Source organism: Pseudopodoces humilis, chromosome 14, assembly GCF_049639895.1.
Source record: "Pseudopodoces humilis isolate 2021_Gansu_Grassland_sample_001 chromosome 14, ASM4963989v1, whole genome shotgun sequence".
NCBI classification, from domain to species: Eukaryota; Metazoa; Chordata; class Aves; order Passeriformes; family Paridae; genus Pseudopodoces; species Pseudopodoces humilis.
Genome location: NC_142213.1, coordinates 10921160 through 10939093, shown reverse-complemented (window position 1 = coordinate 10939093; position 17934 = coordinate 10921160). Strand labels below are relative to the sequence as shown.

General features: G+C 38.9%; 1 protein-coding gene across 6 annotated transcripts in view; it reads left to right on the top strand.

Moving 5' to 3' along the window:
- The first annotated feature begins 290 nt into the window (after positions 1-290).
- The window catches only part of CHD9 (chromodomain helicase DNA binding protein 9), an 87319-nt gene continuing 69675 nt past the window's right edge, over positions 291-17934 (top strand). For 3 of the 6 annotated variants that reach the window (XM_014255465.2, XM_088062386.1, XM_088062383.1), the window contains exons 1-4: positions 2159-2228; positions 8373-8450; positions 9949-10037; positions 15550-17152. In XM_014255465.2, the coding sequence (XP_014110940.2) occupies positions 15716-17152 (1437 nt within the window). In that variant the 5' untranslated portion in view covers positions 2159-2228; positions 8373-8450; positions 9949-10037; positions 15550-15715. Of the gene's footprint in view, positions 389-2157; positions 2229-8372; positions 8451-9948; positions 10038-15549; positions 17153-17934 lie in introns of those variants that run through there. The other 3 variants (XM_088062385.1, XM_014255463.2, XM_088062384.1) reach the window with 3 other exon arrangements.

Sequence of the window (17934 nt, the reverse complement as noted above, 5' to 3'; positions counted from 1 at the left end):
TTCGCACGCTCCCGGGTCCCCTCTCCGCCCCCCGCGCATCCCCGCCCCGCGCACGCCCCTTCCCGCGCCCCGTCCCCGCTCCGCCCGCCTCTTCCTCCCCTCACGCCGCTCCCTCCCGAGCCGAGCCGCCGCGTCAGCGCGCGGCGGCGGGCCCCCCGGGGGCGGCCAACCAGCGCGGGGGTGACAAATATGCAAATGCGCCCCCCAGCCCGTCCCCGCGGGTTCGCTGGGGCCGCTGGGGTCGCGGCGCGGAGCGAGTGAAACTTCGCCCCCCTGCTCCCCCCGCGCGGGGCCCCTCCCGCGCAGCGCCCGCGGGGAGGAGCGGGGAGCGGCGCGGGGCCAGCGCCGAGCCCCGCCCGCACCGCCCGCCGGCCTGCGACACCGCACGGTGAGTGCCGCCCAAGTCCGCCGGCTCCCGGGGGGGGGGGGGAACACGGGGGGAATCCCCGCGGGGGGGAGGGGAAGCCGCCGCGCCCGCCCGCGGCCGCCCCGGCGCGGAGCTGTCACCGGCCCGGGGGACCGCCCCCTCCTGCCGGGCAGCGGCGGCGGCTCCGTAATGGCGCACCGGGCGGTGAGTACGTGCGGAGGGACGGGCAGGCCGCGCTCCAGGTGCAGGAGACACCGGGCGGCCCCGCCGGCTCTGCCCGCCCCTGCTGCCGCCGGGGTCGTCGCGGCGCGGCCTGCTCGGCACCCGGGCTCTCCCCGCCACCGCCCCCGCCCGCTTCCGCTCCTCGCCGACACCGCCGGGCGCGGGGCTCCGCGCCGGCCCCTCGCACCTCGCTGGCGGAGGTGGGAGGAGGAAGGGGGGCGGCGGCGAGGCGAGGCTTTTCCCGAGGGCGGCGCGGGTGGAGCGGGCAGGATGGAGGCGGCGGGGGCGCCCAGGGTCCTCGCCACCCGCGGCCCCGCCACGGCGCCCCGGGGTGGGGGCGAAGTTTGGGCCTTCCCGGGGTCGCGGGGTGGGGGAGAGCCTGTGAACGTCCTGCCCTCCTACAGGTAAGAAGATGGCAGGGCGAGGGGAAGAGGGCTGGTCTCCTTAGGGAAGTCAGAGGAAAAGGCTGTATGTCCCTCTCCCCCACCGACGAGGTGGCAGTGGGAGAAAAGGGTTGGGTGGAGGAAGGTAGGGAGGGCAAGAATGTCCCCAGCCACCTTGTGTCGTTTAGGAAGGGAGTGTGAGGCAGGGAAGGGATGCAGAGCCTCCCAGGCAGAAGAGTGGGCATGGCAGACCTGGCTTCTCAGCATACAAGATAATAGAGGTGGGTAGTGGGAGGAATTAATATAATTTCCCAGGGCAAGCGAAGTAGTAAGAAAAATAAGGGCTGAGTTTGGCAGCCCACTGGCTTGGATTGACCACAGCAGGATCCGTGGAAGCAGGGGAAAAGAAGGTGACAGGGGAGGGTTGACACTGGGTGAGGCGTGTCTGGGAGATGGAGATGGGCATGCAGTCTGCTGTCCTTCTGGGGTGAGAAGAGCTGATGGTGCATGGCCACAGGTTCCCACTGCATGGGTGGAGACATAAAAGGGGATTTGGCTGTCAAAGTGCAGGGTTATAATTGATAGACTGGCGTTTTCCAGGTAGGGGCTGCAAGCTGACCTCCTCCAGGGATGACAAGGAGAGGATTTTGAGGTAGATGGCACTGGTTGGATAGATGGCATGCATCTTTATTCCAGTGAAGTGGAGAAATTATCACATTTCCCACTGACGCTTAACACACTGAAAGGTTAAAGCTTTTTCATTCCTTCTTTACATACAAATTTTTGTGAACGAGGACAAAAACTAGGTGGAAAGGATTCTGAATGCTCTCATTTTGGCTGGATAGCTTGGACAACAAGGTTGATGCACACACTTTCAATTTGTAAGAAATGGTTTGCTCTCCTCACTGTTTCATCATAAGTGCCTTGAATCTTTAGCAGCTGAGAACTTCCCTCAGTTCATGAAAGCCATTTAACTTCATCAATGTGAGAAAATGCAGCTTGGTCTCCCCCTCCATTATGTAGAAGAGAGCTGAACCCTTCAGTGTTACAATCCGTGCTCATGGGGGACAAAGTAGCAATTTGTGTGACCGGCTAGGGTTTCTAGTTCTCTTGTGTATTTTTTGAGACTTTAAGAAGTAGCCTTAAAAAATAACCCTCCTTTCTCTGGAGAACTAGGCTCCTCCTGAGAGCTCACTGCAACTGTTTTTAAACCTGGATCAGTCGACACCATCGAGTTCCCAGTTGGCAGGTGTGAGGTAAAAATAATTATTTCACCTTGTTTTACATGTAATCATTTGTGTGCAGTTATACATATGTTTACAATTCAAAGCAGAATATTAATATTGTCACTTTTGAGCAAAATCTGGATTTTTATCCTGTCTCTGAATTTTAGTTGTTGCACAGATCAACTTTTTTGTTAGTTTCACAAGGTAAATATTTTACAGTTAATAATTATTCCTATCTTAGACTTCGTGAACTGTTAAAGAGTAGAAATTAATAGCTTTTGGGTTTACTAGTTTCTACACAGCCTCAACACCTCATACCTATAACTGATAATGACTTTTTAATTCTTCCTGCATCTGTCAGATGAGGCTTCCAAAATGCCTTGGACTTCAATGCACAGACTGTATAAATGGAAGAGCATTTAATTTAATTTAATAAAATTTAATATACATGTTTTTTATTGTTAACCAATTCAGGGATCAGTGTACCAGGCCCTTTGCCCATAACTCATGGGCACATGGAGAAGTTGGTGGGAAGCAAGGTAGGATGTGAACTTCAGGTGTCAGCAGCTCTGTGGTTAAGGGCCATTGTGGACTCTCTAACCGTAAAGTAAATGTGAAGGAGCTTTTTTTCTTTCCCTGTTAGTGAGTAAGCTGCATCAATTTACTTTGCATTTATAAGATGACAAGGGCAGGCACCAAAGTAGTTACAGTGCATCTGTGCTGGTTTACTTTGTGCTAACTAGCTTATTTGTATTTAACCAAATTGTTCTATTTATACAACTTTATGCTGCTTTTCATGATGAAACTATACTAATTCATAGCACCCAGAATAAAGCTATCATTTTTACTGTAAAAAGAAGTGGAATTTGAAGTTTTAGGATACTTCAAGAATTTTGAGGAGTCTCAGCACCTTACCATTTCACATGAGCTGCTCATGCTAAATGCTCCTGAAGATTAGTCCAAGAATTCAGTTATGCAAAAATATTGATGAAAATAGACTGTAGTTTTAAAAAAGTATTCTTATAGTGGTGTTATCTAATAGATGTGTGACATGAACCACTACCGAGAGACTCGAGAGCCCCCAAACCAGACAATTTTCATTAGTTTCCTTTTATGAGTGAGATAAGTTAATGATGCAGGCAGATTAAACCCAAAAGATTGGTATACTGCTTTAAAATTGCCTTTTTTTGAAACCCATTAAGTAAGTTAAGTAAGTACATGCACATTTGTTCTCACTTGTTTGTAGGGTTATTTCTAAGGGGTTTTTTTAAATGTATTTTACAATAAAAATATTTCCTAGATTTATGGTATATGTATCCTTCAGACACTTCAAAAATAAGATGGACAATTATATATTTTATGGGTTCAGATTCCTTACAGTGCATTTTCTTCTATATGAGTCTTGTAGAAAGAATTGCACAAATCCCCTCATCATCATATTTCTTTGATGATTTTCATGCAATTTAGGTTGGTGTCAAATGGCATATCCTATTCATCACTGGATTGCAGTGTTCTCTTTCTTTCCACCATTATGTATGAACAGAATTCTCAGTAATGCTTGGTACTTGTGTTTGTATATCATCCAGCTGAAACATGTATGTGTTTAACTGAAGTCTGGTAGCCCATCACACACAGATTCTTTCCTAACCCTAATTTTGTCAATACTTTATATTCTTCCACTGACCTATCTAGAGTTGTTCTTTTAATGATCTTGGCTCTATCAAACCATGGAGCTGTGAGCTTAATGAAGACTTTGAAATCTCACACTTACTTGGGCTCCCATTCAATTTCCCAGTGCTCTTCCTGTAGTCAGAAGTGGCGCCTCAGGAATGTGGAGTATCCAAGTACACGGGACTTGGTGATCGAGAAACCAGCTGTTTATTTAGTCAAACCTTCAAGAACTGATAGTTAACATTATTATATTGTTGAAGTATTCTCTTTCTCCTTCAGCAAAAGAAATTGATGTGCTAAGAAGTGATTATTTTGCTGGTAAAACAGCAACTGAAAAATATTTGCAGCTTTTGCTTTGGCTGAAGGAGCAGTAAGATTCCCATATGTAATCTGACCAGTTCATAAACGTGAGAGTGAGCTGAACACACAACTTTCATATTTACGGTAGTGCAGGGAGGAGAGATCATTTTTAAGCAGTATTTTTTTTCTAGAAGTGCAATAAGAAAAAAGTATAATGTGGTTTACAATGACCATGTTTTTGAGTAACTGCAATTTTGAAAACTTTCAGAAGACCAATTCTAAAAATTTTTTAACAGTATGAGTAATGAAGATATATCTTGACTTCAGAAACAAGAGGACCTTAGGAGTACTTTCAAAATGTGTATGTAGTAGAATTCAGATGTATACTCCGTTACGTCTTAGAGTTGAGCTGTAGTGATCAAGTAAATGGCTACTTTAGGACACACCTTGGATCCAAGTTCCACTTTCAGTACTGACTTGACATTACATTCACCTTCTAAGCTGCAAGAAAAATGTTACAAGGTAGGAAGAATTTTTTTAGAAGTCAGAATTCAGCAGAAATTCATTGGTAATATATGGCATCTGTCAGTGAGCAGATGTGTTGAAATGTTCAACTTCATTCATACAGATTATCTAGGCACTGCCAAATATTAATGTCTTTAGGCTGGCAGTGTACATGCATTGTTCTCTTTGTAAGTGATATATTTTTGTTTAAATCTTAAATCAACAGCTAAAATTTGCAGGAAGAAGGAAAAATATTCCCATCATTTTTCTGGAGACAAATAGCAATTTTGACTTTGTTCTTTATCTGAGTCATATTAGAAAATGTAACTCTGGTTACCAAATTGTTTCCGTCTGCAGTGTTTTCTTGGGCACTTTTCCCTGTGCCTCATGAGCAGTACTAAAAGGTTTGTTTGGTCTTTTATCCTGGTCACTGAAATTCAGGAATTCCTCCAAAATCTGTTCTGTAAATGGCTTTTGAAGAGAAATGGATTTATTACACTTGATACTAAACACCCTAGTGAAGAAACTTCTAAGCTTCAGAAAGACTTTATTTGTGTAATGCCATGAAAGTCTGCCCATCTGATATTCCATATGTTACCAGAAATCCAAGAATTCAGTACAATATATTTGTGTTTTCAATTACCCTGTAGGAAAGCTACTATAGTTATGGCTTCCACCTACATGAAAAACAGTGTTGGATAAGACAGTGGGCTTGAGTCCACGTAATATGTTGCTGGTTTCAACATGTAGTTCTTCAAATTATTTCTTTGCTAAACCTAAATTTAGCTTCAGAGACAGGTTTTTAGGAAGTTTGTAAGAATTAATTCATAAATACTCTTGACAAAGAGATGTGTATTTTCCCATTTAATGGAAGGGTTTTAAAAGTCCATTTTAACTGTCAGACTCTTGTGACAGAGTATTGATGGCACAGTAAAAGTTGTCTGAAGTTTCTCTTTGTTGCAGATGAATTCAGGAAGATGTCCTGACTGCTGCAAACCATGAGACAAGATGAGAAATGATACTTTGCTTGAGTTATTAGTTTTAATTGATCTCCTAATTTAAGAACAGGACACTGAACAAATTGCGAACTCAGAGTGTCTTGCTTAACATGTGCCTGGGAGGAGCTCTTTAGGAAACTTTCATATCAAATCTCCTTAGAAATACTTTAAAAAAAGAAACCCCAAAAAACAAAACAAAAAACTTGTATGCAGCCTCCCTCTGAATGGGGCAGACCTATGATAAAGATGAAGCTTCATATGCTGGTAAATCTAATGTGGAGTGGGACGTCAGAACCTGTTTTGTTCAATGAAATACTGGCATATCCTAATCTGGCAGTGTCAAGACTTGAAATTGTGCTCTTTTTTTTTCCCAGTGCAGACTTCTGTCAATGTCAAGCCTTCACAGCTGTCTGTACTCATCAATCAGATCCATAGGCATCTGTAAAACAGGCACAATCTTTTGCATTGTTCTAGTTGGTACTTCCAGGTTATAAACTTGCAGTAGTTCACAAAAATGTCTGTCAGGGTAGAACATGAGAATTATTGGAAGATATTGTATTATCAGATTGTGAACTGAGAGAGGGCTGTGCTCTGAAGTCTTCTGTCTCTGATGTTTTCTTAATGCCACATGTGAAAATGAAAAGGTTTTTTTTCTGATTTTTAATGCAAATGTTTCTCTAAATCTTAAAATGGCCTAAATGTTCCTGAGGAAAAATACCAGAATTCAGAAACATATTTTGTAGATCTAATTTAAGGTGTAATGCTGAAATCGATGACAGTACAACAAAAAGCCTGTAATGCTTACATCTGAAATCTCAGCAGCACCAGAGGATTTTCTTTTTAAACTTTCAAGGAAGTTTGTGTAGCTCTTTCTAGTGATGAGAAGTAAACTGCAAACTATGAGTATATTACACTGAGTATGTTACTCTCTTTTGACAACTAAACTTCTAAAAGAGGCATTTGTATTTTGTACAGATACACTAAAAAGAAAAGAAGTTGGGTATAGTGGTATTCAAATAATAAAACATGGAAAGTTTTTGTTTTCAGTTTTAGAAACGGAAGGAAATCACTGAAGTCCTGAAATTTATGAGAATATCCACAGGTATACACACTTCAGAGAAACAAAATTGCATTATTTAATAGAAGTACTGGTTACTAATATGGATTCCTTCAGTAGTCTGGTGGCCAAATGCATTAACTTCTTAACAGCTATTTTCACTAAAATAAACTGACTTGGGGATAAACTTTGTTCTTTGCAGTAACGTATTCCAAACTCCTGGTATCTTTCCAGATTTCTATCAATAGCAGCAGATTGACATGTTGCCATTCTCTGTATCATTATTGTCCCTTTTTTGCAATTAACGTCCGCAGGATATAAATGACAAAATAGAAGGTATACTTACACTTCTGCTGTTTTAATGCAAAGTCTAGTGTGTTCATTAAACAAACAAGAGGAGGGGTTAAAACTAAATTGAGAGACTCTATGCTGAAGCAGCAGATGCACACCTACATGTTTTGTCCTGCAGGTGTGCTTTGAGGGCAATAACCTTTGGCAGAAAGGTGAAGAAGGTAGTTGAAAATAATGTCTTCAACTGGTGCTATTAAATTTTCTAAAGGTATTTCCCAAGCCTGAAGAGATAAAAGCACACAAGGATGTTGTGCAAAACTAAACTGTTTTATTAAAATTTACATGATGTTTTAAAAAATAAAAATTTGGGTAGCTATTCTCAACCAGTTGAAGTTGTTTCCTGTTAGAAAATGCATATAAAAATCTGTGGTTTAGTGTCCAAAATAAGAATCACAGAATCGCAGAATGGGTCAGGTTGGAAGGGACCGTAGTGGGTCACCTGGTCCAACCTCCCTGCTCAAACAGAATTACCCAGAGCACAGGGCACTGGGTTGTGTCCAGACAGCTCTGGAATATCCCCAGTGAGGGAGACTCCACATCCTCTGGCCAGTCTGTTCAGTGCCCACAGCAAAGTCCTTGCTCATGTCCAGGTGGAACTTCCTGGGCATCCTTCCTGCCCCTTCCTCTTGTCCCATTGCTGGGCACCAGGAGCAGAGCCTGGTCCATCCTCTGACACCTCCTGCAGATATGCAGAGAAACAGCCAAAATGCTGTTTTTACTTTTCTTTTTTGAAATTCATCAAGAAACCCAAGGAAATTGTGTGTACTTAGGGAAATGTATATTTTTAATATCTTTTGAAGATACTGTATTAGTTGGACTGTGAAAGATATTTGTTTTTGAACTTTCTAAGTTGAGTATGGATCTAGGCATGGTTAAAACAAATGTAGTTCTGGTTCTACTTAATAAAATGTAACTTTTACTGTATATGAATTAATTTTACTAATTCAAGACTTGAAAGCAAGTATTAAGACCTTCTCCCAAATAATGGATCTTTACAGAATAATTTTTTTTAAGATATCACTCTTACCAGATACATGTATTAGTATATATATGTATTTAAAATTTCACATTCAATATAGCTTATGGGAGAATCTGTGGAGGTAGATCCCATTTTGGAGGTTATAAAAGGTGTGTGTTCCTTTTGTTTGGATTTCTGTTTGGCACTTCACATAATTCTTAGTGGATCTTATGCTGTCAAAAGTATTTTTTGTATTTCACATTTAGAAAAATGTATTGCAGACCTGGTGAATGTATATCAAGTTACATATGTTTTTGTTCTTCCTTTCAATGTAGGGTTTTTCAAACTTTTAAGTATTCCAAAATTGTCTCCATATTGGAAGCTGTTCAAGAAAGTGGACACTGTTCTAAAGAGTAAGAATCATCTTTTTTTCTCTTTATTTTGAGGATTCAAGAACAATCCAGTAGAGGAAGGATACACAGCTCTTTTGGATAGCCAAGAACTTAAGATAGCATTAGTGTGATATGGTAGATAGAGGTGAATTAGGTTTCGTTTTTTACTCTTGAACTCTTACAGGTAGAATAAATTACTTGATTATTGATTTTTTCAAATAATAAATTTTTGAATGCCATTATTCAATTAGTATGGTATATATTGTAAAATATTTATACTTTAACTTTATTTAGCCAACAAGGGACTTTCAAATAAGCAGAGATTGACAAAAAAAAATAATGTTACATAGGACCTAACAGTTAAATAGTTTCAAACTCCATTTTAATTTCTGGATGTGAAAAGGACTTGTGAATGACAGGAGCTCTATTTGTATGATGAGATTTCCAGTACAGAAAAAGGGAACATCTAGAGCAAGTTTTCTGTCTGTTTTGATACAAAATTAATATCAGCTCACATAAATGGTAAACAAAGATAAAGATGTTTTAGCAACTTTCCCCATGGTATGTGTTGGGTACATGCTTATCTCATATGAATTTTAGAAAAATACCTTTCTGCTTTAAGTGTCCATATTATTGCAGAACAGAGACATTTTAGTTTAGCAACCTTAGAAAAAGTCTTGGGAAGTTACTGAATAATAGGAGAAGAACTGTACTAATAACTGTTAACTGCATTAATAGTTCTGCAGATTTAAGAGTTTGGCATCCCCAAACTGTATTTTGGACGAGAGGAATCTTTGTATTGGAATTGGAGTGCCTTGGACACAATTATCATATATTTGAAATGGAAAAACACACTGGTGTAGAATATCAGTTCATATACAAACTTTGTCTTTCAATGTTAGAAGGTAGTTTTGTGTGCTTTGAAGCTTTTACACAGTAGCCCTAGAACCCCCCATGTACATTTTCCCTTAAACTTTGTAATGTTTTAAAGCCTGTCTTAGATTAAAAGAGAACCTCTTGAAATTGAGCTCCTCTACCTACTGCCAAGGCAAGGAACAGGATAAAACTGTCATGCAGGTATTCTGTCCCCGAAAGGCAGTGTCAGTTCCCATTGAAGTTCACTGTCAGTGTGGAACAGCTCACTGCTGTTAAAAGACATGTACAAGGCTTCTCAGACTGACAGGTTTAAAACCTAACTCCAGATTTTTCTTTTTGCTGTTGTTGGTTTTGAGTACTTACATCCTGTCTTAAAGTTAGCCTCAACCTTTTGTTACTGTGGCACAAACTACCCTTCATCCTATGGGTTTGTAGACTTGGGTTATTTTTAGTAGTCCTACAAAATGAATATGTACCTATTTATCAGATACTTAAAAAATTATAGCTACTACTGATTGTGTTTTAATTCTGGTGTTCTTGGTTTTATGGTATCTAGAGAGTTTTTGAGTTTCAGGTATTGCATTTGAATGGACGCTCCTGAAGCTGGTTATTGTGTGACTTATTTAACATGCTTAATTTTCAGGTCTCTGATGATGAGGTATCCATCTGGATTTAAAACACATCTCTGAGCTTCTTAATTCTTCATTAAAGAGATGTGTTCTATATTCATGGGTAAGAATATTTTTTATTTTCACTTGGGCCATTTTCTTAATTATCTTGTGATATATTTTTAATTTAGAAGATTTCAGCAACTTATTTTTTGTCTTAAAGGTTTATCAGAAACTTTTACAGTATAGGATTCATTGAGTGCCTGTGCTTGCTCTTAACTTTGCTATTAAACTTTGAAATTCAAACATCTAAATATTAATGCCATAATTAAATCACTAATTCTTAGTATTACAGACAGAGAAACAGTGGTATATAGGTAAAGAATTTATAAATTGGTCTGTGATTTGAAAGTAATTTTCTGATATCTATACAGTTCTATGGGTTTTAACTGTGCATTTTGCCATACATCTTTTGAATTTGGAGTTTTGGAAAGAAACTGATTCTAACTTGGAATGCAACCAAAGCAAAGGGTCTGAATTTTGTGCAAAACAAACAACAACACTTCTTCTCAATAACATAAACCTTAATTAGTCTGAAGAAACTTTATGGTATTACACACACCTGCGCTTCAAAATGATATGGGGAAAAAAAAAACAACCAAAAAAGCTTCTATAGAAAATATGATTTTTTCAAAAAGCTACTGGTATTTTTAATTTTTGTAGGCCTCTGAAGAAAACAGCTAGTTTAAGCTATGTTTACTTCATACATTACAGAAATTGTTATTATGTCTTCTCTCCATATATTAAGTACAGGTTGCTGAAATACCATTTTGAGGCTTCATAAATTTACCTTGAGTTAAAAATTAATGTTAACATGGATCTCTTAATGAAGTAGCCTAAGTATTGCTGTGGGGCGTTTTGATACCATGTTGTTTTATCCAGAGTTCTGTGATATTCTTTCTCTTTGGGCTGGTTTTGCTCTATTCAGCTTAAGAAAAGCTGTTCGTATTAAGGAAGTTGTCTCATTCACAGTGAAGGCAGACAAGGTTGAGAATGGTAGAAATTTGCCTTCAGTTTCACTGGAAGATGGATGTTCTTCCCAAGTAAAATCTTGTTTGTATTGTTGGCTGACTTGAAGTTCCACGATCAACCTCAACAAATAGATAGCTAATGATATCCTTTTTTTTTTTTCTTATTCACATGTGTTATATTATTTCCCAGAGGTTATTTGCACGAAAGGAGGAGAGGTGGAGGAAGGGAGTTTGGCATGTCTGGGGAGTAGAGGAAGGGAAACAGTTACATGGGGTGTTTGGTGCAAGCAGGATCAGTGTAGGTATGGTAACAGACTGCTGTCATCAGCCTGACAAGCACACACAGGCCACTGTGCTCCAGTTCTTTGCTCTTACTTGGAGCTGGAACTGTAGCCATGGACTAGAACTCAGTTCTGAGAATTTAGTTTAAGCCCATATGTTTCAAATCTTCATAGTCTTCAAATTAAAATTCAAGGTACTTGAGTGATCTTTTGAGTATTTAGCAGATGTCTGTGAACTCTGTAGCAGAAAGAGAATTCTAAACAAAACCAGTATGTTGAGGGTATGATTTTACTAAAGGGATAGTTCATTACTCAAAAATAATTAGAAATGCATACCAGTTAAAAGTAATTTTAATCTAATGCATATGTATATATATATATAATTGGATGTATGGGTTTTTATTTGGGCTACCCAACCAAGTTTTATCCAAATTTTAGTGATAACAATAAGAAAATGCACCTTTTCAACCCATATTTGGCTACAGATACCATGGTACTCTAGTACAAACAGTCCTTTCTGTTAGGGAATAAAAGAGTTTCTATCTACTAAATGTTCTTTTTGAGTCTTCTATATTACTGGGATTTTGAGGAAATGATGCCCCTCTGTGCCTTTTAAATTTAACATGTACATTGATCTTTAAATCTATGATAGAATATAATTTATATTGGCACATCAGCAGGAAGTAACTTCTGTGTTATTTAATTAACTCGGCTTTTTTGAACTTAGCCAAAGCCTTAGTTAAAATCTGACAAGTAATGATAGTGTAATTGTCTTTTAATATTGGGAATGGATTGTCTCATTTCTAAATATTGTGCAGAAGTGATCAGTTTTTTGAGTATCTGGGTTTTACCATGAACTTCTTTTGATGTCGTATTCCATCTGCTAATAGATGGGCAAATCACAGCAAGCCACAAAGCTGTCATGCTGTTGCATGTTACATAGAATTCAGTGAAATACAATAATTTTTTTCAGTCTCTAGAAGACTTCTTGTTTGTTATGCCTGGTGGCATTGCTTCCCTAAAAAATCCCCAAAATTAAACCCTTTACAAATATACAATGTAAAATTCTTCCCTAACTATGACTCTCTGAGTCCTTTTGCCATAATCTGGATTTCTGTTATGTTATGCTTCTATGACTTAATTCCTTGTGGTTGCTAACTTGTCCCTAGCTTCTCTCTGAGCTGGCTTCTGTTATTTTTTTGAATAGCCATGGTTTCAACTTCTTTTGAGAAAAATGGCCACCAAAGTCACTGATTTCTCTTACCTTTGGTATTGTCACACATCAGTTATGTGAAGCAGTGCTACCTCATGTATCAAAGTTTGAAAGTGTGGATATCATGGTAATGTGCTTAAGCTCCACTGGATTTACTTGCTTATAACTAGAGTAGGTTGTTTTCTGTTGTCACTTCAGCAAAAGTAGTCAAAAATGCTGTGAAATAAATACAGAATGAAATAAAACACATCAGAATTTTTTATTATATTCCTTTTACTGCTACCCCCACTACATGTTTTCAGAGTGAAATTTGTTATCTGTTCCCTTATGTTTTTGTATGAGTTCAGGATTTTGATGTATTGTGTAAAATAGATCTTGTTTTCCTTTTCTTCTGGTATAAGAAAGACATGAAGTTTCCTTGAAGACTATAGATAGAAGTACTTCCCTGGTCAAAACGCAAATTCTCTTTGCAACAGACTTGTGTTCAAGCTATTTATAGTGGTATTCTTTCCAAAAGAGGTTTGGGAGGTTGGTTGGTGGGGTTATTTTGGGGTTTTTTTTCATCACTTCACAATCTCCACTTTACATAGGAGCTTTCTTCATAATAAATTTATGTTGGTCTAATTAGCTGGGAGAGGTTTCTTGTGTATCCAGCCTTCAGATTTCTCAGTTTGGAAATTCATCTATGCTATCCAGCTTGCTTGGATCCTTGAAGTGAAGCTGACATTGTCAGGTTATATTTCCTATTTATACCTGCTAAGATTTATTTTTGTTATAAAACTTTTCCATTTTAAAAGGACAGTTCATATTATTTGTTCATTACTTCCTCTTGTTTTCCTTATATTGAAAAGAAGTAGGAAAAACTAAGATGGAAAATGTTTCTTGGTTTCTTTTTAAGCCAATAAGTAAATTTCTATGAGGGCAGCTCTGAGTGTGCTGTCGTAATTTCAGCTCTTCTGCAGTCTTTTCTCAATTTCCTTATTGTAAAGGGACAAGTAAAACATGAAGAGATTGTGTGGTGTATGTGGCTTTTAATATAGGGTTCTTTTAGTCCTCTTGAGTAGTTCTAGGCTTCTATAGTAAAGAACATGCATACTTGTTAATGACTGTACATCCTTGGGATCTATATTGCTAAAGATGGAAGAAATAGCTCTATTTTCCCCTCTGGTTTTTTTGAGTTAGCAAAAATGGATCAGACTCAGTATGTAAACTTAACTAATACAGATTCAGATTTGAGATTTTTATCAGTAATCCTTGTAGCCTGGAACATAACATTTTACCCATGGCTACCATAATTTCCATTTTATCTTTCCTCAGGTGGGGTTTCTTGAATTACATTGTTCTGTGTCTATGATATTTTTTTCCTTGTACTTAATCTGAATTGGTTTTCTTCTGAGCTAAAATAGCTCTCTCCTGACTTATCTTTTGTGTTGAGGTAAACTAGGATGAGATACGATTATATTAACAATGTTATAACCCATGCCAGACCTATCTGGATTCTGTGGTTGTTTGTCATCTATTGGAAAGAGTTCCATACTGGGAAAGCCATCATTAGCTGTTTTTAATCGTAAGTAGACAACTTAATCAGTGTTAGAAGATAATGAGGCCTAATTTATATTAATGATTTCTTGGGACTTTAGGAGATCCTAACTTTAAGCAGTAATTTACACATATATAATCTGGGATCCACAGTAGCTTTGCTGTGCTAAGTTGTCATCTCCCTAAGCTTTTGTCACTTGTTTTTTATCATGCTTGTTCTCCTCCTCACTGACACTCACACCAATCCATACCTGATTGGTGTCTCTCAGGATGATACAGGATCCATCTGTCCTTTCTCTGTACACACCAGAAGTCTCATATACTCAAATCCTAAAGGAGGTTTGTGAATTTAAGTCTGGCTTTATTCTGACTATGGTCACACCACCCTCAGTGGCCTGGGAGTATATGTAGGATGGGTTTTTTATCAGCTTCCCAAGAAGTACTTTGGGCTTAGTAGGTTCAGCATGAGCCTCTTCCATCAGAGAATGTTTCAGATTTACAGGGTGTTCATTTCTGGAAGGGCCCTCTACTCATTCTTAGGAAAATCAATTAATGAGAAATTGCAATTGAAGGTGAGCTTTAATAGGAGGGTCAGGAATTACAACTTGTGACTGTTTTTCTTCCCTTTTTTTTCTTTTTTTTTTTTTTTCCTTTAATTAGACATATGTATTGACAGGATAAAGGAATGATTATTCTGTGAAGGTGCTAATTTAAAGTGACTGCTTCCCTATTCTACAGGGTTACCAGTTATTTGGGGAGGTACATTATGACAGACACACATTTTAAGTCATTTCCCATTCTGTTTGATTACAGTAAAAATGTGGAAGTTTTTAGACTAAAGTTAAATTAACCATGCTTTTCAACTCTCCTTAAATCCCTCACTGCAAATCAATTAATTGGAGATCACTCAATGATACTATGAATAAATAGTTTCAAATGTTTCAAAACTAGATGTGCAAACTTCTTTGAACCAAAGCTTGTTCTTTTTGTGTTATCTTTGTATCATTGTATTCATTCCTTCTAAGAAGTGTTACCTCCTAAGTGCGATAAAACAGTTTCTCAGGAACTTGCATAATGCAATTTAAATAGAAGAAACGAAGGATGCCAGTTTTTCCTAATGAAATTCAACTTTTGACTTAAATGAAATAACTTTTCAAGCTTTTTTGTTTAAACATACAGAATTATTACATACATATTATGTGGTATATGATTTTTTTGCTATAAACAAATCCTAATCCTGGAGCACTAAAACCCACTAAAAAACTGCAAGCAGTAAAACTGGTGCAATTTGTAGTTTTAATGAATATGACCAAGGAGAATCTATAATTGTGCTCTGAGTGAATAAAACAAATGAAATCATTACATTTAAAATATATTTTTATAAGGGACAAAAATTATAAACCCTGCACAGGGCATTGAGTATAAGCAAAAATAACTTACTTGATTTGTGGTTTAGCTAAAGTTATGAACAAAGTATCAAATACTCTTAGAAATATTGGGAAGGAAGGATGAGGACAGTCATTAAATTTAAATTTTCTTTTCCCCCTCCCCCCCCCCACTCCTCTCCTTCAGGATGCTTTAACACCTGAAGACAAATGTTTCATCAGAAGCACTAATGGCTGTTGGCATGCCTTGGATAAGGTGGTGACCGCTGGATGTCATTTGTTTCTGTTCACTGCAGAGAGACAAAACTGACTCCATTTGGAGTTGAGAGCAAAAGCAGAACAGACCTCTCAAGATGACTGATCCTATGATGGATTTTTTTGATGATGCCAATCTTTTTAGTGAGACCTTAGAAGGTTTGTCAGATGATGCCTTTGTTCAACCTGGACCTGTTTCACTTGTTGATGAATTGAATTTGGGTGCAGAATTTGAACCTTTGCACATAGACTCACTGAACCATGTGCAAGATGCTCAAAATCAACAAAAGATGAGTGAGTTTGATCAGCTGAATCAGTATGATTCACTGAAGCTTCACTCAGTAAATCAGTCTTTTAATAGCTCAGCTGACAATGTCTTATCACCACACTCTCAATTCAATTGTTCACCAGTTCATCCGCAAAACCAGTCCAATGGGATGTTTCCAGATGTGGCTGATGGTAGTCCTATGTGGGGTCATCAAACTGCCACAACTGTTTCAAATCAAAATGGGTCCCCTTTTCACCAAGGACATTCTCAGTCTATGCAGCAAAACAAAAGCTTTGTAGCACACCATGACTTTGCCTTATTTCAGGCTAATGAACCACAGCATCAGTGTGCCTCACTACGGCCGCAGCAGAGCAGGAACAACACGGGGCAGGATGCTCTGAGTCAGCCAAAAGACTTCATGGAAGTTAACGTGTCTACTTCCCTCAGAGTCAGTGTTAACCACCCACCTTCAGTTTCTAATCCATCGACTTCACAGCAGCCTCTGTCCGTTCAACAGTTTTCTCAAAATGCAAGTGCTTCAATACATTTTTGTGGGAATCAAGAAGGAAATTTTGATGGACAGTCCCCAACTATTACTCCATGTTCTGTCAGTAATAGTCAACAATTTTCATCTCCGTATTCCTACTCTAATAACCGCATTTCTCCTACCAGCCTTCTTCAGCCTACAACAGCTCTTTCTACTAGCCAGCAGACACACTCTATCTCCGATTTCACTGGAAGCGATGCCTTTACATCTCAAACAGGGACCAAGCAAGAAACAACTGAGCACATGTTGAATCCTAATACACCTTTGAATTCAAGTACTTTTCAAATGTTGCATTCTGCGCATCCTCAGGGCAACTTTAGTAGTTCAAAACTCTCTCCTGTGAATATTAATTTTTCAGCTTCCACTAGTTCTGCTTCTCAGATAAGCCATTTCACCGACCCTATTGAAAGCAATGGTTTTACATCTTTAGATGATAACTTACTTCATCAAGTGGAGACTCACAGTGAACCATTCACAGGACTTGACCCGGATGACCTCCTGCAGGAAGACCTTCTGCCACAGTTCGATGACTCTGCATTTGTTCAGGATAGCACAACCCATGTTTTAGAGCATGACCTAGAACACCACATAACCCCACAGCAAGTGACACCGTCATCTGAACTCGTTCGGGCACCGTCTCAAACTCAGATCCATCCTTGGCATTCTTCAGTTTCTAATCAGCACCTGCAAGGCAGAAGTCGTGCATCCTTACAAGGGCAGGTATGTAGGGATTTGGGGAGGGGGGCTTTGAACTGTCTGATTTGGTTGATCGTGAAATGAATAATGACTAGTGCTTGAGTCAAAACATGATAACTGAAGTCTCTGAGCTGTTATTTGACCGTGAAGAAGTCTAGTTTAGGAGGAAAAATTCCCTAACCAGTTGATGCGGACATTACTTTCTCCTGTTGTTTTCCTACCACTGCAGAAAGCAAGACTACATATTCTTATTCAGATAAAATTGTGTTGCTCCTTCTGCTGCTTGTATTTCTGAAGTACAGCAGAAAAAAATTATTGATTTATGATTTTGGTGCAAATATAATGGCTTATTGTCTTGAAAAGTACTTAGAGAAACATGTTTTTAAGACTTTTGGTAAGGTTTGTGTGGCTGATTTCCTGCAAGAATTGCAGTGGTTATATTGCTGCTCTGTCCTTTGCTTTGTGTCTGTGTGCTCATGCTCATTGCCTAAGAATACTCACTTATTATTCTTGTTTTTGATGTGATCAATAATAATAGGAAACATATAAAAAGCTGTGTGTATGTTGGATTTTGTTACTTTTGGCTAAACCAAAAAACTCAGCAGTTGTTTTACTATAATGTGCACATCTACTGCAAGTATTCGAGTCCTCCATGAGGTGAACAAGGTGACATAAAAATTGTTTTCTGATTTTCAATCTGTGCAATTCTAAACAAGCAACTCTGACATCAAACATATGCATTTAAAGCAGATGGCTTTAAAAAGGTTTTAGTAACTGTTACTTCTGTATTCTTGCTACCAATATTC